General features: G+C 36.4%; 1 protein-coding gene across 5 annotated transcripts in view; it reads right to left on the bottom strand.

The window, feature by feature from the left end:
* Window positions 1-24,958, bottom strand: part of DIAPH2 (diaphanous related formin 2) — a 995,484-nt gene that overhangs the window by 348,754 nt on the left and 621,772 nt on the right. For all 5 annotated transcript variants that reach the window (XM_045470691.1, XM_045470696.1, XM_045470695.1 and 2 more), the window contains one exon: window positions 18,730-18,854. In XM_045470691.1, coding sequence (XP_045326647.1) covers window positions 18,730-18,854 — 125 coding nt within the window. The remainder of the gene's footprint in view (window positions 1-18,729; window positions 18,855-24,958) is intronic.

The following is a 24,958-nucleotide window of genomic DNA, read 5'->3' as shown; positions in this document are numbered from 1 at the left end:
TACAATATATCCAACCACCAAAGAATCATTTGTTTGGAGGAAGACAGCATAGCTGCCTTATATTAGACATTGTTCTAGATGTTCTGGTAGTGTTCCAGTAAAGATGATGAGTCATAGCTCTAATTGTCAGGCATAGCACACAAAGATAATACTGTCCAAACCAAGAATGAATGAAACATACACTTGCAAAGTCCATCATCAAAATAAATGCTGGCAAGAGATCCTTATGAGACAAAATAATTTGTATAAAACAAAGACAAAAACAAAATAGCCAGTAATGGTTCTTCCAAAGTTGTGGGCAAAATTCTTATTTTTTTAAATCAAAAGAATGTATTATTTATACAGAAATTCTTTGGGGGCAAGTACTATGACTTATTCTCCATGAGATCTCTAGCACCTAGCTTAAGATAAATGCTAACTCATTTAGAGGACTGGTTAGTTAAAACAGTCCAGTAGCAATAATAATCTTACTCAACACCTAGATTGGTACACTTATGTTCCAACTCCTTATCCTGGCCTACAAGGACCTACATGATCTATTTCCTACCTGTTTCTCGGCATTCATCTTCTATTCATTTCCTCTTTGTTAACCACATACCAGCCACCGTGGCCTTTTTCTGTTCCTTAAACAAACTAAGCTTATTTCCATTTTCACAATTTTGAACAAGCTATTACCCCTACCCAAAATGCTTTTACCCAGATTTTTGCATGGCTGGAACCTTTGTATATGTTAGGCCTTGGTTCAAATGTCACCTGGACAAAAAGATCTTTTCAGCCCTCCCAATCTAAAGTAGCACCCAGTCACTACCACTACTTTCCTTCAGTAGCACTTAGGACAACTGAATCTCCAATCCTCTGTCCAGCTCCACCTCGAGTAAAATTTAAATTCCATGAAAACAGGGACACTGTCTGTCTTATAAATCTCTCTCCCAGAAGGTCCCAGAATGGTGCTTGTTGCATAGGAAATATTTGACTTTCTAAATTGATATTCCTGTTTTCTGTGTCTCCCTGTTTTAGTCATTCTGCATGCCATTGGCAGATGGGTCTTATTAAAGTACCACTCCTCTTTAGGCATGCCATGCCCCAACTCTTTATAAGGGGAGTAGAATATGTTTTGAATGAGTCTCTCATCTACACTACTGTCAACTGCTTCCAGCTTTGATGTTCTTCCTTTGTACTGATCTGGATTAATGAGGAACTAGAACAAACATAATGGCAGAATAATACTTGCAGAAATTAAGAGCAATAACATGGGTGGTATACATTTACTATAGAGAGTAAAGTCATTTCTAAAGAGACAGAAGATTAGGGGCACCTGGCTGGCTCAATTGGTTAAGCGTCTGGATTCAGCTCTGGTCATGATCTCACGGTTTGTGAGTTTGAGATCCACATTGGGCCCTGTGCTGACAGCTCAGAGCCTGAAGCCTGCTTCAGATTTTGTGTCTCCCTCTCTCTTTGCCCATTTATGCTTCAATAAAATGCCTTTAAATGAGTGAGGTGTTCAGTTTGTGTGTCTACATATGTGTATTTCTGTGAGACACAGATACACATAGACGGAAAAAGAGAAAGTTAAGACACAGTCATACATACACTTATTCACACACAGGGGCAATCATCTACGTCTCAAGAACACCAACGTGACATTGTTAAAGCAAATAATGAAATAAAGTTTCAGACCTAAGGTAAGATGGAGAAATATAATACTGTATCACCAGGACGAATACTTCTAAAGCACTTCAAAGGACCTGATAATCCAAGATCATTAACATATAATAAAATTACAGTTGAAACATTCTGTTTATAGAGGCAGATAAGAGTATAGTTACTGCGGCTAATAAAATGCCTAGCATATGGCTGGTTCTCAATATAATACTGAACTTCAGAACGCTATTTCTCCATCACCCACCCCCAGAATGGGGTATGATTCCAGCATTTAAATGGTTAATGCTCAAACCTGGAAATCCTGGATACCTATAAAGGAATATATGCTAATGGAATTCCAGATAATTGAGATTTCACTGAATACTTGTTCAAAGCATTTCATAGCCTTTAAAGTAAAGGATTCTAAAAACATGAAATGAATGCCTCATGGCAATTATTTGTGATTTAACTAACAACTTAATGGGGACATTTTGATTGATGTGGAAATACAGAGTCAGCTACAAAAGAAGAAAACAAATCGAGGGGAGGAGCCACGATGGCAGAACAGCATGGAAGCTTTTTGGGTGTCTCGCGTCCCTGAAATACAGCCAGACCAACACTAAACCATCCTACACACCTAGAAAACTGATTGGAAGATTAACACAACAACCTACACAACCTGAACCACAGAATTCAGCAGGTATGTGACACGAAGAGCTAAACTTAGGGATTAAGAAGCCTAAAAGTTAGGGAACCACTTTTGCGGGCAGAGAGAGGAGGGAGACTGGGGGGGGCATATGGGAAAAGCACCCCTCCCCAAAAGCAGCTGGAGAGAAAGTAGAAAATTGGAAACAGCTGCAGGGACTAAACTAAAAAGGGAGAAAGGAGAAAGGAGAGGGTTTAAATTCCATTAAGACTGTAAATAAGGGGAGTGCAAAGGCTGCAACTCCGCAGTTCAATACCTGGAGGTGCTCTGGTAGGACAGGTGAATCCCCAGGAACAGAGTGGGGTCCGGGAGGTTCTCGGGCCACACGGGGAAAAGCAGCTCCACTGCTGGAAGGACATTTGGTAGAGACTGTTAGAGCCACCTGGTCCCAGCAGACCCCGGAAGGCAGCCACATTCGTTGGTGCTGGGGAAAGGTTGTTGAGGGTGAAGCCTGATGCCAGATGTGTGTTGCAGTTTTCCATGGTCCCTGAAATGCTGAGGCTACACTGTCTCTTGATATTTTTTGGGGGCGGGCTGGCACCTTGCCACAGTCTCGGGGCACCAGCAACAGCAGGGTCCAGTGGGCATTCCTGGGTGCAGCCGACATTTGGCCATTGCTCAGTGGGACCCTCCCGCAGAGGGGTGGAACGGGTCAAAGCCGCAGTCCTTCGGAAGCAAGGGACTGGGGAAAACAGCCACATCTGAGGCAAAACTTGGGAGAGAGGTACTGCCTGGGGCCTGGCCATGGAGAGTGGAAAAGCGGGGAGTGGACAAGAGCTGAAGATGGAGGACTGGTGCGCGATTGCTGATCCGGGTGAGCAGACCGGGTGGCGTCATTTTTTTACCGCTCCTGCGCATGCGCATGTAGGAGCACCACAACAATCCACCCCAGTAGGCTAGCAGCACCATCTAGTGGAAAGCGGAGCTGTTACACTGAACCCTGCCCAACTGGGCCAACTTCGCTCTTTAACACAAACCTCACCGGTGGCTTAATTTATGGACTATAAAGGGCTACATGGACTGACCTCTATGGGAAAACGAAACAATTTCAGTCCTACTGAATCTGTTAGCAGGTTCATCTATTCAATTTTTTTCCTCTTTTTCCTTTTTCTCTTTTACAATTCTTTTTCTTGAAAACAGAAAGGGAAAAAAACTCATTTTTATTTTCAATTTTTACTAAAATATCTGTTTTTAATTTTTATTACTATATTTTTTACTTTTGTTTAATTTTTTTCAAATTCCACTTCACTTCCATCATTTTACATTAGTCTACTTCAGTGTACTCACCTTTTCAAATTTTCAAACAATTTCCTTTTTTTTCTTTCTTTTTCTCTTTGCTCTTTTTTCATTTCTTTTCTTTTTCTTGAATGCAGAAAGAGAAAACTTCATTTTTACTTTCAATTTCTTTTAAAAATATTTTTATTTATTTTTATCACTATATTTTTTGCTTTTATGTAATTTTTTTTCAAATTCTATCTTACTCCCATCATTTTATTTCAGTCTACTACAGTATACTCACTTCTTCAAATTTTCAAACGATTTCTTTTTTTGTCTTTTCTTTTATTCTTTTTTAATCTTTTTTCTTTTTCGTTTCTTTTCTTTTTTCTTAAATACAGAAAATGAAAAAAATCATATTTTTGATTTTTACTAAAAATATTTTTCTATAATTTTTTCCACTATATTCTCTACTTTTGTGTATTTTAGTCTACATTCGTGTATTCAATTTTTCAAATTCTCAAACGATTTCCTTTTTTTTTCTCTCCCCCCCTTTTTTGTTTATTTGATTGTTTGTTTGTTTCTTTGTTTCTATAATTGGTCAAACCACTTTCTACACCCAGACCAAAACACACCTAGGATCTAGCATCATCTATTCAATTTGTGTGTGTGTGTTTTTAATTTTTAATTTTAATATTTTTTTAATTTTAATTTTTTAATTTCAATTTTTCTACTTCATTAATTCCTTTTCTCCCTTCAAAATGACAAGATGAAGGAATTCACCCCAAAAGAAAGAGCACCAAGAAATGACAGACAGGGATTTAACCAACATGGATACAAGCAAGATGTCTAAAACAGAATTTAGAATCATGATAATAAGAATACTATCTGGAGTCGAAAATAGATTAGAATCCCTTTCTGCAGAGATAAAAGAAGTAAAAAATAGCCAGAATGAAATAAAAAATGCTATAACTGAGCTGCAATCACAGATGGATGCAGCAGCAGCAACGATGGATGAGGCAGAACAGAGAATCAGCGATGTAGAGGACAAACTTATAGAGAATAATGAAGAAGAAAAAAAGAGGGAGATTAAGGAAAAAGAGCATGATTTAAGAATTAGATAAATCAGTCACTCATGAAAAAGGAACAACATCAGAATCTTAGTGGTCCCAGAGGAGGAAGAGAGACAAATAGGGGTAGAAGGGTTATGTGAGCAAATCATAGCAGAAAACTTTCCTAACCTGGGGAAAGACACAGACATCAAAATCCAGGAAGCACAGAGGACCCCCATTAGACTCAACAAAAAACGACCATCAACAAGGCATATCATAGTCAAATTCACAAAATACTGAGGCAAGGAGAGAATCATAAAAGCAGCAAGGGAAAAAAAGTCCCTAACCTACAAGAGAAGACAGATCAGGTTTGCAGCAGACCTATCCACAGAAACTTGGCAGGCCAGAAAGGAGTGGTGAGATATGTTCAGTGTGCTGAATCAGAAAAATATGCAGCCAAGAATTTTTTATCCAGCAAGGCTGTAATTCAAAATAGAAGGAGAGATAAAAAGTTTTCCAGACAAACAAAAATTAAAGGAGTTTGTGACCACTAAACCAGCCCTGCAAGAAATTTTAAGGGGGACTCTCTGAGGGGAAAAAGATGAAAAAAAAATATATATGTATGTGTGTGTGTGTATATATATATATATATGTATATATATATATATATATATACACCAAAAGCAACAAAAGATTAGAAAGAACCAGAGAACACCACCAGAAAATCCAACTCTACAATCATCATAATGGCAATAAATTAATATCTTTCAGTACTCACTCTAAACATCAATCGACTCAATGCTCCAATCAAAAGACATAGGGTAACAGAGTGGATAAGAAAACAAGACCCATCTATATACTGTTTACAAGAGACCCAATCTAGACCTAAAGACACCTACAGATTGAAAATAAGGGGATGGAGAACCATCTATTATGCTAATGGTCAACAAGAGAAAGCCATACTTATATCAGACAATGTAGACTTTAAAATAAAGACTGAATCAAGAGATGCAGAAGGGCATTATATCATAATCAAGGGGTCTATCCACCAAGAAGACCTAACAATTATAAACATTTATGCGCCAAATGTGGCAGCAACCAAATATATAAATCAATTAATCACAAATATAAAGAAACTCATCGATAGTAATACCATAATAATAGGAGACTTTAACACCCCACTCACAGCAATGGACAGATCATCGAATCAAAAAATCAACAAGGAAACAATGGCTTTGAATGACACATTGGACCAATGTACTTAACAGATATATTCAGAACATTTCATCCTAAAGCAGCAGAATATACATTCTTCTCCAGTGCACATGGAACGTTCTCCAGAATAGACCATATACTGGGACACAAATCAGCCCTAAGTAAGTACAAAAGATCAAGATCATACCGTGCATATTTTCAGACCACAATGCTATGAATCTCTAAATCAACCACAAGAAAAAAATTTGGAAAGATAACAAATACTTCGAGACTGAAGAACATCCTACTAAAGAATGAATGGGCTAACCAAGAAGTTAAAGAAGAAATTAAAAAGTATATGGAAGTCAATGAAAATGATAGCACCACAACCCAAAACCTCTGGGACACAGCAAAGGCAGTCATAAGAGGAAAGTATGTAGCAATTCAGGCCTTCCTAAAGAAGGAAGAAAGATCTCAGATACACAACCTAACCTTATGCCTTAAGGGGCTGGAAAAAGAACAGCAAATAAAACCCAAAACCAGCAGAAGACAGGAAATAATAAAGATTAGAGTAGAAATCAATGCTATCGAAACTAAAAAAAAAAAAAAAAAAAAAACAGATCAATGAAACCAGAAGCTGGTTCTTTGAAAGAATTTACACAATTGATAAACCACTAGCCAGTTTGATCAAGAAGAAAAAGGAAAGGACCCAAAGAAGTAAAATCAGGAATGAAAGAGGAGAAATCACAACCAACACAACAGAAATAAAGGCAATAATAAGAGAATATTATGAGTAATTATATGCCAATAAAATGGGCAATCTGGAAGAAATGGGCAAATTCCTAGAAACATATACAGTACCAAAACTAAACAGGAAGAAATAGAAAATTTGAACAGACCCATCACCAGTAAGGAAATTGATTTATTAATCAAAAATCTCCCAAAAAACAAGAGTCCAGGGCCAGATGGCTTTCCAGGGGAATTTTACCAAACATTTAAGGAAGAGTTAACACCTATTCTCTTGAAACTGTTCCAAAAAATAGAAATGGGAGGAAAACATCCAAACTCTTTCTATGAACCCAGCATTACCCTGATTCCAAAAAGAGACAGAGACCCCACTAAAAAGGAGAACTATAGACCAATTTCCCTGATGAACATGGATGCAAAAATAATCAACAAGATATTAGCCAACCATATCCAACAATACATTAAAAAATTATTCACCACGACCAAGTGGGATTTATACCTGGGATGCAGGGCTGGTTCAATATCCACAAAACAATTAACATGATTCATCACATCAATAAAAGAAAAGACAAGAACCATATGATCCTCTCAATAGATGCAGAGAAAGCATTTGACAAATACAGCATCCTTTCTTGATAAAAATCCTCAAGAGAGTAGGGATTGAAGGATCATACCTCGAGATGATAAAAGCCATATACAAGCGACCCAATGTTAATATCATCCTCAATGGGGAAAAACTGAGAGCATTCCACCTAAGGTCAGGAACAAGACAGGGATGTCCACTCTCACTAATGTTATTCAACATAGTATTGGAAGTCTTAGCCTCGGCAATCAGACAACACAAAGAAATAAAAGGCATCCAAATTGGCCAGGAGGAGGTCTAACTTTCAGTCTTTGCAGATGACATGATACTCTATATGGAAAACCCAAAAGATTCCACCAAAAAAGAAACTGCTAGAACTGATTCATGAATTCAGCAAAGTGGCAGGATATAAAATCAACGCACAGAAATTGATTGCATTCCTATACACCAACAATGAAGCAACAGAAAGAGAAATCAAGAAATCTATCTCATTTACAGTTGCACCAAAAACCATAGAATACCTACGAATAAATCTAACCAATGAGGTGAAAAATCTATATACTGAAAACTATAGAAAGTGTATGAAAGAAATTGAAGAAGACACAAAGAAATGGAAAAAGATTCCATGCTCCTGGATAGGAAGAACAAATATTGTTAAAATGTCGATACTACCCAAAGCAGTCTACATATTCAACGCAATCCCTATCAATGTAACACCAGCATTCTTCACAGAACTAGAATAAATAATCCTAAAATTTGTATGGAACCAGAAAAGACCCCGAACAGCCCAAGCAATCTTGAAAAAGAAAACCAAAGCAGGAGGCATCACAATCCCAGACTTCAAGCTATACTACAAAGTTGTAATCATCAATATAGTATAGTACTGGCACAAGAACAGACACTCAGATCAATAGAACAGAATAGAGAACCCAGAAATGGACCCACAAACATATGACCAACTAATCTTTGACACAGCAGGAAAGAATATCCAATGGAATAAAGACAGTCTCTTTAGCAAGTGGTGCTGGGAAAAGTGGACAGTGACATGCAGAAGAATGAACCTGGACCACTTTCTTACACCATACACAAAAATAAGCTCAAAATGGATGAAAGACCTCAATATAAGACAGGAAGCCATCAAAATCCTCAAGGAGAAATCAGGCAAAAACCTTTTTGATCTTGGCCGCAGCAATTTCTTACTCAACACATCTCCAGAGGCAAGGGAAACAAAAGCAAAAATGAACTACTGGGATCTCATCAAAATAAAAAGCTTCTGCCCAGTGAACTAAATAATCAGCAAATCTAACGGCAACCAACAGACTGGGAGAAGATATTTGCAAATTACATATCAGATAAAGGGTTAGCATCCAAAATCTGCAAAGAACTTATCCAACTCAACACTCAAAAAACAAATAATCCCGTGAAGAAATGGGCAAAAGACATGAACAGATACTTCTCCAAAGAAGACATCCAGATGGCCAACCGACACATGAAAAAATGCTCAACATCACTCATCATCAGGGAAATACAAATGAAAACCACAATGAGATACCACCTTGCACCTATCAGAATGGCTAACATTAACAACTCAGGCAACAACAGATGTTGGAGAGGATGCGGAGAAAGAGAATCTCTTTTGTATTGTTGGTGGGAATGCAAGCTGGTGCAGCCACTCTGGACAACGGTATGGAGGTTTCTCAAAAAGCTAAAAATAGAACTACCCTACGACCCAGCAATTGCACTACTAGGTATTTATCCAAGGGATACAGGTGTGTTGTTTCAAAGGGACACATGCACCCCCATGTTTATAGCAGCACTGTCAACAATAGCCAAAGTATGGAAAGAGCCCAAATGTCCATCGATGGATGAATGGATAAAGAAGATGTGGTATATATATACAATGGAGTATTACTCGGCAATCAAAATGAATGAAATCTTGCCATTTGCAACTACGTGGATGGAACTGGAGGGTATTATGCTAAGTGAAATTAGTCAGAAAGACAAAAATCATATGACTTCACTCATATGAGGACTTTAAGAGACAAAATAGATGAACATAATGGAAGGGAAACAAAAATAATATAAAAACAGGGAGGGGGACAAAACAAAAGAGACTCATACATATGGAGAACAAACAGGGTTGCTGGAGGGGTTGTGGGATGGAGGATGGGCTAAATGGGTAAGGGACATTAAGGAATCTACTCCTGAAATCACTGCTTCATTATATACTAACTAATTTGGATGTAAATTTTAAAAACTAAAAAATAAAGTTAAGTTACTTTTACCTAAAAAAAAAACAAAAAAAACAAATCTAACCTGTGTGTGCACTGTCTGAACAAATAGCAAAGTAAACAAAGAAATGCATGATATGAGTCTACATTTTGTCAATAAAATACTTAAAGAGGATTGTCAAGTCAGTAGTTCCTCCCTGTGTGCAATGCCTTATCCATAATACCTGTGGAGAATTTAGCTAAACTACTCCACGATATTGCTGCCTGGTCCATTTTGTGTGGCCAAGTGGCATGCAAGGGCCTTGAAGTGACATTAGTGCCTCCCAAAATGCATGGCGATAGCAGCTCACAGTCACAAGTAAATGTAAATTCCTGATAAGATTTGCCAAGCAGCCCTTCTGACCAACAGTGCCCCTTCCACCCACCCAGGGCCTTTCCCTTGTGTGCCCATTAGAGAAGACCCTTGTAGAGCTTACCAAAACACTGCTGCTTTGGGTTGGATTTGACCGATCTGGCTGTAACCCAGGAATCCCTAACCACTCCTCCCATGTACTCTGATAAAGTCATGTGCTCTAAGTCCTGTAGCTTTCTCTGCCTTCACTCTACCTTGGCCTTCCTCGCATGTGGCCACTGGGGGGCTGCTGTGTACCTACTTCCTCCAGGACCTGTGAGTAATAAACTTTTCTTGTGGTCTTTTGGTGAACTGCCTCCACTTAACAAATGTTAATTTAACAAGCCCACAATAATATATTTTTAACCAATACATAGAACACATGAGTCTAGTCAAAAGGATCCTTCTTCAAACATTTTTGTCACTTGGATTCCAGGCCAGTACAATTTTCTGGTTTCCTCCTATCACACTAGCTGTACCTTTGGTTTCCCCACCTCTTTTGTTAAAAGTCTTCTCATCTCCTTAACTTCTAAATGTTGGAGTTCCCTAGACCTTAGGCCTTGGGCCTCTCTTCTGTTGACATTATCTAGGTAATCTTACCTAATCTAATGGTTTTAAATAGCATCTACATGCTGATGGTTCCTAAATTTTTATTTCAAGTTTGGACCCTTCCCTAGAGTTTAGGCTCAAATATTCTAGGCTTTGCATCTCTGCCCGGATGCCTAATAGTGTCTCAAACTTAACAGATCTGAAACCAAAGTCTTGATTCACTACTGCCACAACTTCTATTCCTCCTCCTTCAGTCTTCCTCATCTATGTAATGGTCATTCTCCTCTTTTCAATCCTCAAATGTCTTTCCATCATACAACAAGGTCTTCCATGATTTCACCTTCACTACTCTTTCTTCTTATTTTCTGCCTCTCTCACTGCAAACTAGCCACACTGGTCTTCTTGCTATTTTTTGCATACTTCCATGCTCATGTTCACACCTCAAAGCCTTTGCACTAGTAGTACCCTCTGTATAGATGGCTCCTCCCTCGGTTATTCACACAAATCATTCCATCACTTGATTCACTTCTCTGTTTAAATTTTACTCCCTCATAAGGGGTCTTCCCTAACCAATTTATCATTAGAAAAAAAAGCTCCTACTATCATTTGTAATCATTTTGCCCAACTTTATTTTTATCAGTAATCATGTTTTGGTATTATACTACAAATTTGTTTTTCACTTGTCTACTGCACTGGAATATGTATATGTATATGTATATGTATATGTATATGTATATGTAAACTTTATCATTGAATCCTCACTGGGGAAAAACAGGGCTTGAAACATAGTAGGTATTTTTATAAAATTTGCTGAATTCATTTGTTGAATGAATACATTTGTTTACCAGTAGGAATAACATTATGGTACTATATTATCAATACTAGTGACATGAAATAAATATCAGGGAGGAAATTATTTCAATATTTATGGATTTAATATTTAAGTAGAACAAGGATAGAAACACTACACTGGATTAGGAATATAAAAACATTTTAGAGCTGAAAGGGACATTCAAGATCACCTAATATAATCCCTTTGTGTTTAAATGTATTTAATTTGCATAACTTGGAATTATCATTTCATTTTCCTGAATATCTGTGTTCAGGCTAACTTATTGAAAGCTGATACTTTTATTTCCTCTAAAGGAAATAAATATTAAAACACTTTACTCTCAAGAACATTAAGATTTAAATGTAAAGCAATGATTTATGGAAGAGGAAAATAGTTTTTTTTTTTTTTTTTCGTTTATTTATTTTTGGGACAGAGAGAGAGCATGAACGGGGGAGGGGCAGAGAGAGAGGGAGACACAGAATCGGAAACAGGTTCCAGGCTCTGAGCCATCAGCCCAGAGCCCGACGCGGGGGTCAAACTCACGGACCGTGAGATCGTGACCTGGCTGAAGTCGGACGCTTAACCGACTGCGCCACCCAGGCGCCCCAAGAGGAAAATAGTTTTGGATCAATATTAGTATTACTAACCTAAGAATCTTGGCATTTTATGTTATAAAAACATAAATAGCAACATATAGGAGCAGGAAAACAAAGAGTGAGGCAATAAGTTCTATGTATAGCATGACTGAGTTAATTAAATTATAGAAATCTTCCTATAATTAACCTATCAAGAATGTTTATCTCATCACACACACACACACACACACACACACACACACACACACCACAAATCAAAAGAATTTCCAGGTTTTTATAAACTTGCAACTCAAAGATATGACCTTGCTATCCAAAACTAGATCTTTCGGCATTTGAAAAAAACATCATTTTAACACCTAAACTTCAAGCAGGCAGCAGGGCTTCTTTTGTAAGACTAACCTATTGAGCTGCTGCATTTCACTTTTATTTGAAAAGACTGATCCAGTGTTTTTATAACTCTTGATTAAGCTGTTTAAATAAAAAAGTAAATGTTGAAAAAGGAAACCACTGTAGTTAGGCTCTATGTAAACGAGCAATGGGCAAATATCTGGTGATGGGAAAGTTCGGTGGGATAGCTAAATCTACTCGAACCTCTTTAGCTGAAAAATTAAAGCTCCCACAAGGTTTGTAGAGCTTTAGGTTTTCCACTGACATTCAAAAATACTGACATTCAATCCCTTGCCAATAATAAAAGCAACTTTGGGGGAAAAGTTAACAGAGTTTTTGAAACATAAAATGTCCTCAGTATTTGGTGCAATTTGAGCGTTTTCTAAACACAATTGGGATTGTGTATGAGTATGTGTGTGTGTGTGTGTGTGTGTGTGTGTGTATTCCTAGCACTGTGACTGTCATATGACATTCACCAAACTGTTTGTTATTTTTTTATTATCATTTTTATTAGTAGTAGTATGTATGATTATACTTTCTATTTCAAATCAATGCACAAATAATTAAAATAAAAAACACTCAGGGCGCCTGGGTGGCTCAGTCAGTTAAACGTCAGGCTTCAGCTCATGTAATGATCTCATGGTTTGTGGGTTTGAGCCCCGCATCAGGTTCTCTGCTGTCAGTGCAGAGCCCACTTCAGATCCTCTGTCCCTCTCTCTTTCTGCCCTTCCCCTGCTTGTGCTATCTAAAAATAAAATAAACATTAAAAAAAACACTCAATAACATTATGAAGAGTGTGTATTTAAAAAAAATGATAACAATCTTCCTTTTTAGAAAAGCAATATTTTCCCTTATGTGGTTTTCTAAAACAATTTGCTTTTCAATATATATGCATTATCGCCATTACTGCCCATGTTTGTTTGTTTGTTTATTTATTTATTTATTTACTTACTCATTTCTTATATCATGGACCCTCTCTCCCTGAGCATTCTCATAAAATGTTTTGCTTTGAACTTCCTAATTTTCTGAGTTTGAGAGCAGCAGGCAATTGAAGGTAAGGAGAGAGGGTCAGATCCAGTGAAATTCCCTCCAGTCTAGTGTAAGTCCTTGTTTTTTCTTCAGGAGTTAGAAAACAGTTATATTACTATATTAATATAAAACAATGGGGGAGTCCTTGGCTTTTGATGTTTCATTTTGGTTATATTGATTACATGCCATTAATTTACAACGTGTGGATCATCATCTCACTAAAACCTGTTACTGGCATGGTCTCAAATGTGATTAATGTTACTGTGGTTGAATAATTGTGGGTTTTCTCATCTCTCAAAAAAATCTCTTATTAAAGAAAGTGGAATAAAAATTAACATAATTGCAATGCAGTAGAGACCCCAAATCTGTTTTGAATTGTCTGGTAAGAACAGTGTGTTTCCTCAGTAACTTGGTTTTTAACCAGTTTAAATGATTTTCCCTTCTACTATGAGGAAATCCCAGGAGTAGATAGTTAGATGACAGGTGTTAATGTCATTAACATTCTGTCAGCTCTTGTCAATGTGTTAAAGGTTCAGTCACTGAACCCCTGCTGTCCAGTCACTCCTGTCCTCCAGTTGGTGAAGTCATTTAGCCACCAATCAAAAAACTAAGTTGACTTTGGGCAGTAGAATGCCCTGCCATTGACGAAATCTATGTGAGAAAATGTGATAAGAAATTTGTCAACAGGATATAAGCAGGAAGGTGAACATTGTGGTTAATGTGCTTTTTAGACAGCTTAAGATGTTAAATCACAACACATATTTAAAAGTCTAAGAAGCCTTTTTTTAAGAATGGTCTTCTTTCCTGTCAGAAAAAGCAAGGAGTAATAAGTAAAAGTGATCCTTCAATTACAAAGCAAGAAAGAAAAAATCTTGCACAGTCACATTACTGGTCAAGTAGAAAAAAAATGCAAATTCAGAATCCACATATAATGTGCACTCAGAGGATATCCAGGTCTAAGGATTGGCGAGCAATCTATTCACACTGCTCCCTCTCACCTCTCTTTAGTATGGGCTATTTTTCAGAACTTTGAAAATGTGATTGATTTCAGGTGTTATTCTGAACCTACTTCCTTTTAACGTTTATTTATTTTTGAGACAGAGAGAGACAGAGCATGAACGGGGGAGGGTCAGAGAGAGGGAGACACAGAATCTGAAACAGGCTCCAGGCTCTGAGCTGTCAGCAAGAGCCCAACACGGGGCTCGAACTCACGGACCGTGAGATCATGACCTGAGCTGAAGTCGGCCGCTTAACCGACTGAGCCACACAGGCGCCCCTACCTCACCAATATTTCCAATAGGAGCCAAACACAGACACAGACTACATAATTCCTAGTAATCTTAAAAGAGAAAAAGTGGTGGAATCTAGAAATTAGTAAATTAAAAACAACAGGGCTATGAGAAATAATGTCATGAGTTGTTGAAGTTATCTTAAGACAGCTTGAGGGGTGCCTGGGGGCTCAGTCAGTCGAGCATCTGACTCTTGGTTTCAGCTCAGGTCATGATTTCATGGTTTGTGGGTTCAAGCCCCCATCAGGCTTTGTGCTGATGGCATGGAGCCTGCTTGGGATTCTATCTCCCTCTCTCTCTTCCCCTCCCCTGCTGTCTCTCTCTTTCTCACTCTTTCTCTCAAAAATAAATAAATTAACATAAAAATTAAAAAAAAAAAACAGGGGCACCTGGGTGGCTCAGTCGGTTGAGTGTCTGACTTCGGCTTAGGTCATGATCTCACAGCTTGTGAATTCGAGCCCCACGTCTGGTTCTGTGATGACAGCTCAGAGCCTGAAACCTGCTTCAGATTCTGTCTCCATCTCTCTCTCTCTCTCTGCCCCTCCCCTGCTCATGCACTGTCTGTCTCTCTCCCTCAAATATAAATGAATATTAAAAAAAAAGACAGCTCAAGCTCACTACAATGAAACAGGCACAAGGTGGCCAATTCTAGTATCATATATGGAAAATACTCCTCATTTAATAAACAAGAATGCCTTTTAAAGCTCAAGTATGTAAAATTAAGTAATATCTAATACATAGTAAACATTCAACAAATAAAAGTGAATATTACCATTTTTAAACTTACTAAAAATAAGAATATAGATTCTATTTCAATTCACTGAACAAATGAACTAAAACTTCCAATACTATTATGAGCATATGCACATGAAGAATACTAAGAATTCTGCTTCAAAAATCTGCATAATAGCAGTAACTTCCCCACATAGTTAGATTTTTGAACAATGTGCATTTCTATATATTTAGTGCTATTATATCCATTATAGATTATCCCCTTTGATCCTAGAACCTCCATACTATGATTTATAAGAGAATTATCCCCATTTCTCCCTTTTTTGTAGTCTTATAAAATTAGTTTTGCTTATTTTACTCTTTCCATCTATTTTTATGAGTCAGAACAAGCAATCAATTTTGGATAGAGAAAGGGAGACAGAGGTGATAAGGTTCCTTCTAAAGCTACTGGCTATTCTTCAGGATGTAGAAAATAGCTTGAGCCAATACATTCATAGGAGAGATTTTTGTCTTTTTTTTTTTTTTAAACCTCCCTGGTCATTGTTTTTTTTTACATTTACTTTAAAAAGGTGTGGAATATCCTTTCTCAATCTGATTACACTTTACATACATACTCTAAAAGGATGATTCAATGTTATTTAAGTTCCTGACAAGATTTATAATATGTGACTCCATCTTGTACACTATTATATTTTCATGGCCTGGGAATGACTAGCACATTTTAAGTGTTCAATCAATATTGTGAAAGAGTAAGGGTGAACATAAGGTGCTATGAAATTTAGCTCTACTTGGAGATTTGGTGAAGATTCAGCCTGCATATTCGGTTACTCTCTGGCAATCATGCCATTGTCATTAGCAATAGCAATGACGCTGTTCTGAAAGCAGAGAGGCATGGCAGTGCTATTCAGTTTTTGAATTCATAGTCCTTATAAGAGAGATTATTCTTGAGTAGGTAAGGTTACTTGCAAGGGAAACTATTCCCATACTTGTGCCTGTAGTTGTTCAATTTAAAGTTCAGTGACCTAAAACAAAACAAATTATTGGCAGGGGACAGAAATATCAGAAAGATCATCCAGTAGAAAGAATCCTGTACTAAACATAGAATTGTGGTTTTAACGTTTATTTATTTTTTTTGGGACAGAGAGAGACAGAGCATGAACGGGGGACGGGCAGAGAGAGAGGGAGACACAGAATCGGAAACAGGCTCCAGGCTCTGAGCCATCAGCCCAGAGCCTGACGCGAGGCTCGAACTCACGGACCGCGAGATCATGACCTGGCTGAAGTCAGACGCTTAACCGACTGCGCCACCCAGGCGCCCCGGAATTGTGGTTTTAATTTTAAAACATAATCAAGTATTCCAGGATGCCTGGGTGGCTCAATCGATTTCAGCTGAGGTTATGATCTTGCAGTTCATGAGATTGAGCCCCGCATCAGGCTCTGGGCTAACAGTGCAGAGCCTTCTTGGGATTCTTCCTCTCTCTCTGCCCCTCCCCTGCTCACCCATGCTTGCACTGTCTCTCTCAGAATAAATAAACTAAAAAAAAAAAAACAAAAAACATAATCACGTATCCCACTTTAAAATATCCTTCTCTTTTGTTAGTGCCAGAAGAGTAGAAAAGTATTAATTAGACACAACAATTCATATAACATATATACATATGAAGATCATGCATTTTGTTTGTAATTTTCTAGAAGATTGAAACTCTCAATGGGTGCCTTAAGGAGTCTTCCAAAGCAAGAATAATTTGAGCAACGGATTTATCATTGTCATTCATTAACTTGGAGTTTTTAACCAACTCAACTCAATATTCTAAACTTTACCTAAAATAAATTGCTGTATATTTTATTTTGTTTTTCAAAAAAATATGATATACAAAGTAACAGCCCCATACATTTTAATATAATTTGCAATCCCCTTGTGGACAAATAGTCACACTTTAGTGCCACTTAAATGAAGAATAACCATTCATCGGTAACATACAGATACAGGAGACTTTGGATTTTCATTTTAGAGTGCTTAATTACCTGCATAAAGAGAGAAACAAAATAAAGAGTCTTGGCCAAGTTCATGAGGGTTTGAAATTACTTTTCTTTTTCTAAACGAGCAACAAAGACTCCTCAATGTTGCAAGCTGTTGTGTGGCCATAAGACAACCATAGAAGAAAATATTAAAAGGAACAAGGGGATCAGGAATTAAATTCAAATATATGAGGCAAGAACCAAAATCAAAAGTTGAGAGATGTAGGTGGTATTTCCAGTCAGAGGACAATATAACATATTTTTAAGAAAAATCTAGTCAGCAATAAAGCTAAGTATTTACATTAAGTATCCCAATGTGGGAAGTTACATAATACAAGGTTATTTTTGAGGATTTTCTGCTTCCAAGCACTCACAAACGTTATGTTTCCAATATTCCTATTTATAAAAGTACTCAGCATCACTAACAGACTCATAAAGCAGTATTAATTCATGAATCAAATGCCTTTGAATGAAAAAAAAAAACATTTTTCATGAAAATCTAAATTGCTATTCTCAAATAATTCAAGTTCAGTACCGTAACTTCCAAGTTTGGCAGTTAAATAAGCATACCACAGAAGAAAAAAGGTAATAGATTTAACCTTGAAACAAGGTGACTGTCATATAGTTGGAAGAATATACTTATCAGATAAAGTATTTATAGTATTTATTCCCTCTAGAGAGATAAAATGGTGAACCAGTATGTAGTTCAAGATATTTATTTAAACCTAAAAGAGGATGATATGGCTCAAACTTTTGAAAACCAAAAGAGAAAAAAGTCATATTTAATTTAGGTGCCAGATTTAACATTAAGCAATTCAAGCTAAATGCTATTTCTTAAGTTCTTCTTTCATATATTTCTATACTTTATATGAATATACTGAATATAAAATAGGGATTTAAAAATATTTATTTAGAAGTAAATACTTAATGTTATATAGATAGCTACTATAATTTATTTAAATACATAATCTACTGATCAATTCATCTAACCATCCATCCAGGCATCCATTTTATCCTTCTCACTCCTTTCAGTCAATTGATATTGGCCATCCTCTGATTGCTCTTGAATATACATGTGTGTCCTCAGCAAATACCTACACACATGCAAAGAGGAAAAAAAAAAACAAAACAACTTCTGACCCAAAAAAACTTATGTTGATCATTTTCTCTAAGCAACTAGTTACATAAGGAGATTTTTTGTTTTGTTTTGTGTCTACTCAAGTCTCATAAGACTTACCTTGCATATCCAGCGGAGCTTCAAATGAAATTCTTCTTTGAGAAATGGTATTTTTTCTCATATAACTGTTCCCTTGCCTAATCTACCTGGTTTGAAACACTGTCAACTAAAATTTATGCTGCTAATATAAAAACAGCCTATATAAATTCATCCAGTCTGAATAGAGTAGTAAGTTTAGAACTAACTACACAGTAAATACAGAGAGAGAGAGAGAGAGAGAGAGAGAGAGAGAGAGAGAGAAAGAGAGAGAAAGAGAGAGAGAAACTAATAAACAATGTGCTTAAATAAATAAAGGATATTGTCATCTTCTCCACAAACTTATCATGTCTATTCTCTGTTTCGGGGAATTTCTTGATATCACGTTCCAGATGAACAATGTGTTGTTCCATTGTTGCAAGGTTGTTCTTGAGAATTTGAGCTGAAACTAAAGAACAATGTGCAAAGTGTTTAGAGTTATTTTACCAAATAATCCGTAAAACAACTAAAAAAAAAACAGTATCAGTTAAAATATTTTCTAATGTGCAGAATAGTTCCATTAAGTTAACTCACGTCTTTTGGAATTGCTGCTCATAAACATTCTACTCTCCATGAAATAAGTGGAAATGTGTAATATAATACAGCAAATCATCATGTTTAACATGAGAATGTCACCATTTTATTCAGCCATTAGTTCAAATGAAGGCATTTCTATTTAAATTTATTGATGGAATTCCTTATATTTCATTCTTTAAAATCTAACTTGAAGATTAAAGAGAAACTGAGGTTCAAAGAGATCTTACTATATTGGTGCATGTTCTTGGTTATATAAATGATTTAAAGTTAAATCATATAAAAGGATCAAATATTTTCTTTTGTTGAAATATCCTGATTTTTATAAACCAACATGTATGGTAAAAGTGCCCATCTTTAGTACTTTTCATACACGTATACATGTGAAAAAATACTGTTGATACATAAAGAGAATTTAGAGCAAATCCTAGAGAATACATATGCACATACATACCCACAAAGCTTCAGTGTGCCCTCCAACACCATCATTAATTGCTTTAATTGTCCCTAACATTATCTGTACTTTTCTTTTTCTCTCCTCGTTGACAACCAATAATTTTAAGTATTGTATTCCCACTGCTCCTAAATACATACACATTTCCCAGATCTCTTATGATGCCCTCTCTGCACAGAGTTATTTTTTTAATAGACACTATTTTATAGATACTCTATTACTGCATGACTGCCAATTATATATGAAGACACTTCTATCAATAACAATGGCATTTGACAGTGTTCTAGCTGAAAAGACAAGGTTAAATATTAGAATTTAATAGGTTATCCTGTGACATTGATTTTTAAATCCTGGCCTCTGAAACACTGTTCTTTTCATTAAAAGATTGTGAAACAGAAATAGAGTAATATTACAATTCTCTTTTTAAAGGAAATTTTGGTTTCATTCAGAGGCATATCCAAATTGCAGTGAAAAATTTAAGAGACTGACAAAAATCAACCCCCTGGCAAATTTCAGCCAAACTCTTCTGATACAAATTCATCACACTGACACCCATGTGACTTGACAAGAAGAAACTGCCTTAAATATACATGGAAGTTCAAGAGACTGAAAATCCAACATGAACATTAAAGACATTTTTTTTCCTGTTAATCTGTCAGTTCAAATAACTCTTTCCAATTAAGTTCCATTTGTTTAGCTCTTACAAGCTTGGAAATTATTCTTTATCAGGAGGTCTGAGTTTTTTCTTGCCAAAAATTTGCTAATGGCTCGACAATCATTGTTTGGTTTATTGAAAGGATGAGTTTGCTGTGGAGAAAAGTATTTTCTCTTATTTTAAAACCAAATTTTTTCACTTGCATTTTTCCATTAGAGTCTCAATAATTATTCACAAGCTTTGTTCTTCCCTATGTGGTTGATAGAAAAAATGAAGGTATGAAATTCAGAAGTTGTTGATGTCATTTAGGTTACATAAAAGAAATAAGCCCATGGTAACTTTCTGCTATACACAAAATGTGCCCAAAGGCCAGGTTTAGGTCACAATATTAATCCTCCTACTAGAAACAATAGTAATTCCAGTAGTAAAAATGGCGTGATGATGAGGATTCATCTTCTGATTGTTCAATATAGAAATAGCCTAATCAAGTGCTATACACACAAAAGGCTAGATATCTCAAATAACAAGAGACAATATTTTTAATCAAGTTGAATTCTGAATAAATCAGTATTTTCCATACATCTGTCCTCAATTTTACATGTGTAATCCTAAATCCTCTGAAATCCTTCCAGAACTCTAGCCCAAATTCTCTACCATTTAGAGGCACTTTGGTTTGTTCAAGTGATCTTCCACATATTACCTTCCACTTTGAGAACTATTTTTGTTTGTGTACATAAGCACAGAGCCTCTATTATAAAACCTCAAGCTACATAATGGTAAGATCTGTATCTAATACTTCACTTTTCTCTCTGTATTTGTTATAAATAATGTTGAATGTTGAATGTTGAATAAATATTGAATAATAAATATTGAATGAATATGCATATTTGAAAAAGTTTTGGTTCAGACTTTAATATATGCCTACTATTTTTTAAACTTTTTAAAAGTTTATTTATTTATTCTGAGAGAGACAGAGAGAGAGGTAGAGAAAGAGAGGGGGAGAGATAGAATCCCAAGCGGGCTCTGCACTGTCAGCACAGAGCCTGATGCAGGGCTCCATCTCACAGACCATGAGATCATGACTTGAGCTGAAACCAAGAGTGGAATGCTTAACAGACTGAGTCACCCAGGTGCCCCTATGCCTACTGTTCTTTTAGTTTCTTTTTCAAAAGTTTTTATTTAAATTTCAATTAGTTAACATACAGTGTACTATTATTTTCAGGTGTATGATATAGTCATTGACACTTCAATAACACTTGGTGCTCCTTATAAGTGAGCTCCTTAATCCCCATCACCTATTTAACCCATCCTCCCACCTACCTCCCCTCTGGTAACCACCAGTTTGTTCTCTATAGTTAAGAGTCCCTTTCTTAGGTTGTTTTTTTCTTTTTTTCTCTTTGCTCATTTGTTTCATTTCCTGGCCCTAACCATAAGCCTGGCCATAACCGTAACCTTAACCCTAGATTTGAGAAGAAAAAAGATACACACACACACACACACACACACACACACGCACACACACACACACACGGAATATTACTGAGCCATAAAAAAGAATGATATCTTGCTATTTGCAATGACATGGATGGAGCTAGACAGTATTATACTAAGTGAAATAAGTCAGAGAAAAACAAATAGCATATGATTTCACTCATATGTGGAATTTATGCTCACTTCTGCAAATCAATGTGCATATAGAGATTAGATATAATCATAATGATTGAAAGTTACCATATCAAGTATTATGCGACTATGGAAAAGAAGCAGGAAGTTGAAGTCTGTCTAACAATACATAGAGGTGGCAGGGTTGCAGGAGATGCTTAGATGAATGGGAAAATAAGGAACTGGGATAAGGAAGGGAAGGAAGGGATACCTTCATTAGGTTCCTTCTGTCTTCCCCTCGAATAAATTGGCAATATTATGCTTGAACAAAAGAGAATTAAATACTGGAGGTGTGATAATCCAAGGATTCTACCTCACATGCAAACTCATTTTGCCTCATATGGCTGCATTAAATGAAAAATACAATTATTTAAATGAATATCTTTAAATTGTTGGAATTATGGTATCTTAGAGTTAGAAGTAATATTAAAATGGATTTTTGACCAGCCTCTCAAATTTAAAAACACAAGTTATACAATTTCACAGTCTATATTCCTAGAAAACAGAACCTAAGACAAAGCCTGCATGCTAAGTCCTTCTTAAGGGGTAAAGGTGGGGTATAATCAGAGGGAAATGGGCATGAAAAAAAAAGGAAGAGCATTAATACAAGAGAGTAAATTACTGAACTGGCCACAACTTTACAAAAATTACAGGTGGTTGCTTTGAATCCATGCTTGGAAGGGCCCTAAACTTTGTTTAATGCTTTGTTGTCACTGTTTTGAAATTCTTATTTTATTGTATTTATTTTATTAGAAATCTTCTTTTTTTAAGGTTTATTTATTTTTGAGAGAGAGAGAGAGAGAGAGACAGAACATGAGCAGAAGAGGGGCAGAGAGAGAGGGAGACACAGAATCTGAAGCAGGATCCAGGCTCTGAGCTATCAGCATAGAGCCCGATGTGGGGCTCGAACTCATGAACTGCAAGATCATGACCTAAGCCAAAGTCAGATGCTTAACCGGCTGAGCCACCCAGGTGCCCCTGAAATTCTTATTTTAAATGGTGCCCTGCATTTTCACTTTTCATTGGGCCCTGCTAATCATGTAATCAGTCCTCATCTTCAGATATGATAAATGAAAGAACTTCAATTTGGAAGAATTGGTTACAGGGGGTGAGCAGTTCACCTGTTGGTGCCTTCTCATTTTCTACTCTCTCATTGGCAAACTTCTGTTTCAAGGTGTTAACTTCCCATTTTGTCTAGGGAACAAGACAACGTGGCCCAGGCTTGGAGGTTGGGGGTGGGGGGGGGGCATAGAAAGGGTGCTTAGTGGATCTACAGGGGTGTATAAACTAGATGCAGAACAGATGATTCACTATATCCCAAGTGGCTTATTCCCTTTTTGGCAGTTGATATAATTAGAAAAAATTTTGTTTACTTATAATCAAAATCCAACTACTTGAACTCTTACCAACTTATCAACTCTTAGTCCTCATTTTGCCTTATGGCAACACTGATCAAGTCTACTCCCTATTTTACAGGAAAGGTGTTACTTGCATCTTCTTAATCTGCCCAGTCTATAAACACCCATTTCCTACAACTAGTCTTCCTAAGGTATAAGGGTTACTTATTTCTTGAACTCTTAAGTAATAACTAATATTTAGTGAGCACTTACTATGTGCCAGACCATATTCTAACTAGTTTTATGTATTAACTCATCTAATCTGTACAAAAACTTTATGAGGTATTTACTATGCTCAAGCAGGGCTGTGATATGAGCCAAATGACATCTTCCCAGAAAACTGGAAATGTAAAGCAATGTCTCTAGGACCTATAAGGCCAGAAAGTTGACATTAAATCTGTGCCCAGTGGCACACAGACATGTCATTTATATTAGGAGACTGGCATGGTCTTAGGAGTCAGATCCACTCAGATTCTGATCTCTGCCATACCAAATACTAGTTGGGTTACCTTGTCTGGGTCTTCATTTCCTGATTTGCAAAATGAAGAGAATAACACCTTCTTTAAAAGGTAGTCATTCAAGTTAAGTGATTTGGTAAATATAAAGTTTCTATCATTATACCTGGTACCTATAGGTAATCCATAAATATTCATTTCACATTCCATTATTCTTCCCTGTTTTCCTTACCTTCCAACAGAATAATTCCTACTATATATGTGCTCCCAATCATTAAACAACAGTTTAGATGTAATCTGAATAGCAACAACAACAAAAAAGCAGTTATTTCCTAGTTGCTACCCCACTATGGTCCAATTTAATATAATATTAGTCTCTTTCTAATCAAAAAAACTAAACACAGACTGTTCTGGTTTGTAGGTTTTACAGAGCACACGGGACTTTGGGTCTGGGAACTAGTGACTATTATACTAATGAACAGCCAATTTGTTAGAGATATTAACAAGTTCCAAATTTAAAGAATGCTTCCAGAAATTAGTAGTCTGTATTCCTCTGGAGACAATTACCAGTTAGTTATTTTGGCTTTCTAGACTTGTATAAAAGATAACAGGATTTTTTTTGAGTGTTAGAAAGAAATTAACATGTGTTTACCTGCCTGATGATTTGCCTTAAGTACATTTGCTTCAATCTTAAGTGTTAGGAGTCAATGTTGATTATCTAACTATTTAATAGGCCCTAGCCTTCATTACTTCTTATATTTCTTAGAGAGAGAGCGAGAGAGCAAGAGAATGTGTGTATGGGGTGGTGGGAAAGGAGGCAAGAGAGAGATTGAAATATTCTTCTTGGAGGTGGGGGAATATGTAGAGTTCCTAGTGTCCCAAGAGCATTAAAATACCAGAGTGAGTTAGAAGTGCTCCTCTCCTGCATAGTCTCAGCCTCGGTATATTTTTGTGCCTCTCATTATTTAGTTTACTAATATAAATTAGGGAGTCTTTAGTGACAGTGCAAACATTTTCTGAGTAAATTCCCACTGTGGGCATTTTCAATGACTGATTAGTCAGTCTAGTGGCACTTTAATTTTGTCTCTCATTTCATTTTTTACATCTGCTACTGAATTACTAAATCTGAATTATAACACTAAAAATTAAATTATAGCTATCAAGTTCTTTATTATAGCTTTCTTCCTTGTACTCCATAAATAACCTTTTAAGTTGAGTACACTCTCTTGAGTTATGTGTAGGGAGAAACTTTCCCCACAAATCTTATTTATCTACTTACTTCAGTTGAAAAATATACATAAACTTGTTTCCTGGCTTCAAATATATGACTCAAAACATTTTAAATGATAGACCTAC

This window comes from Leopardus geoffroyi, chromosome X (assembly GCF_018350155.1).
Source record: "Leopardus geoffroyi isolate Oge1 chromosome X, O.geoffroyi_Oge1_pat1.0, whole genome shotgun sequence".
In the NCBI taxonomy this organism is placed as follows: domain Eukaryota; kingdom Metazoa; phylum Chordata; class Mammalia; order Carnivora; family Felidae; genus Leopardus; species Leopardus geoffroyi.
This window is presented reverse-complemented; position numbering and strand designations above follow the sequence as displayed.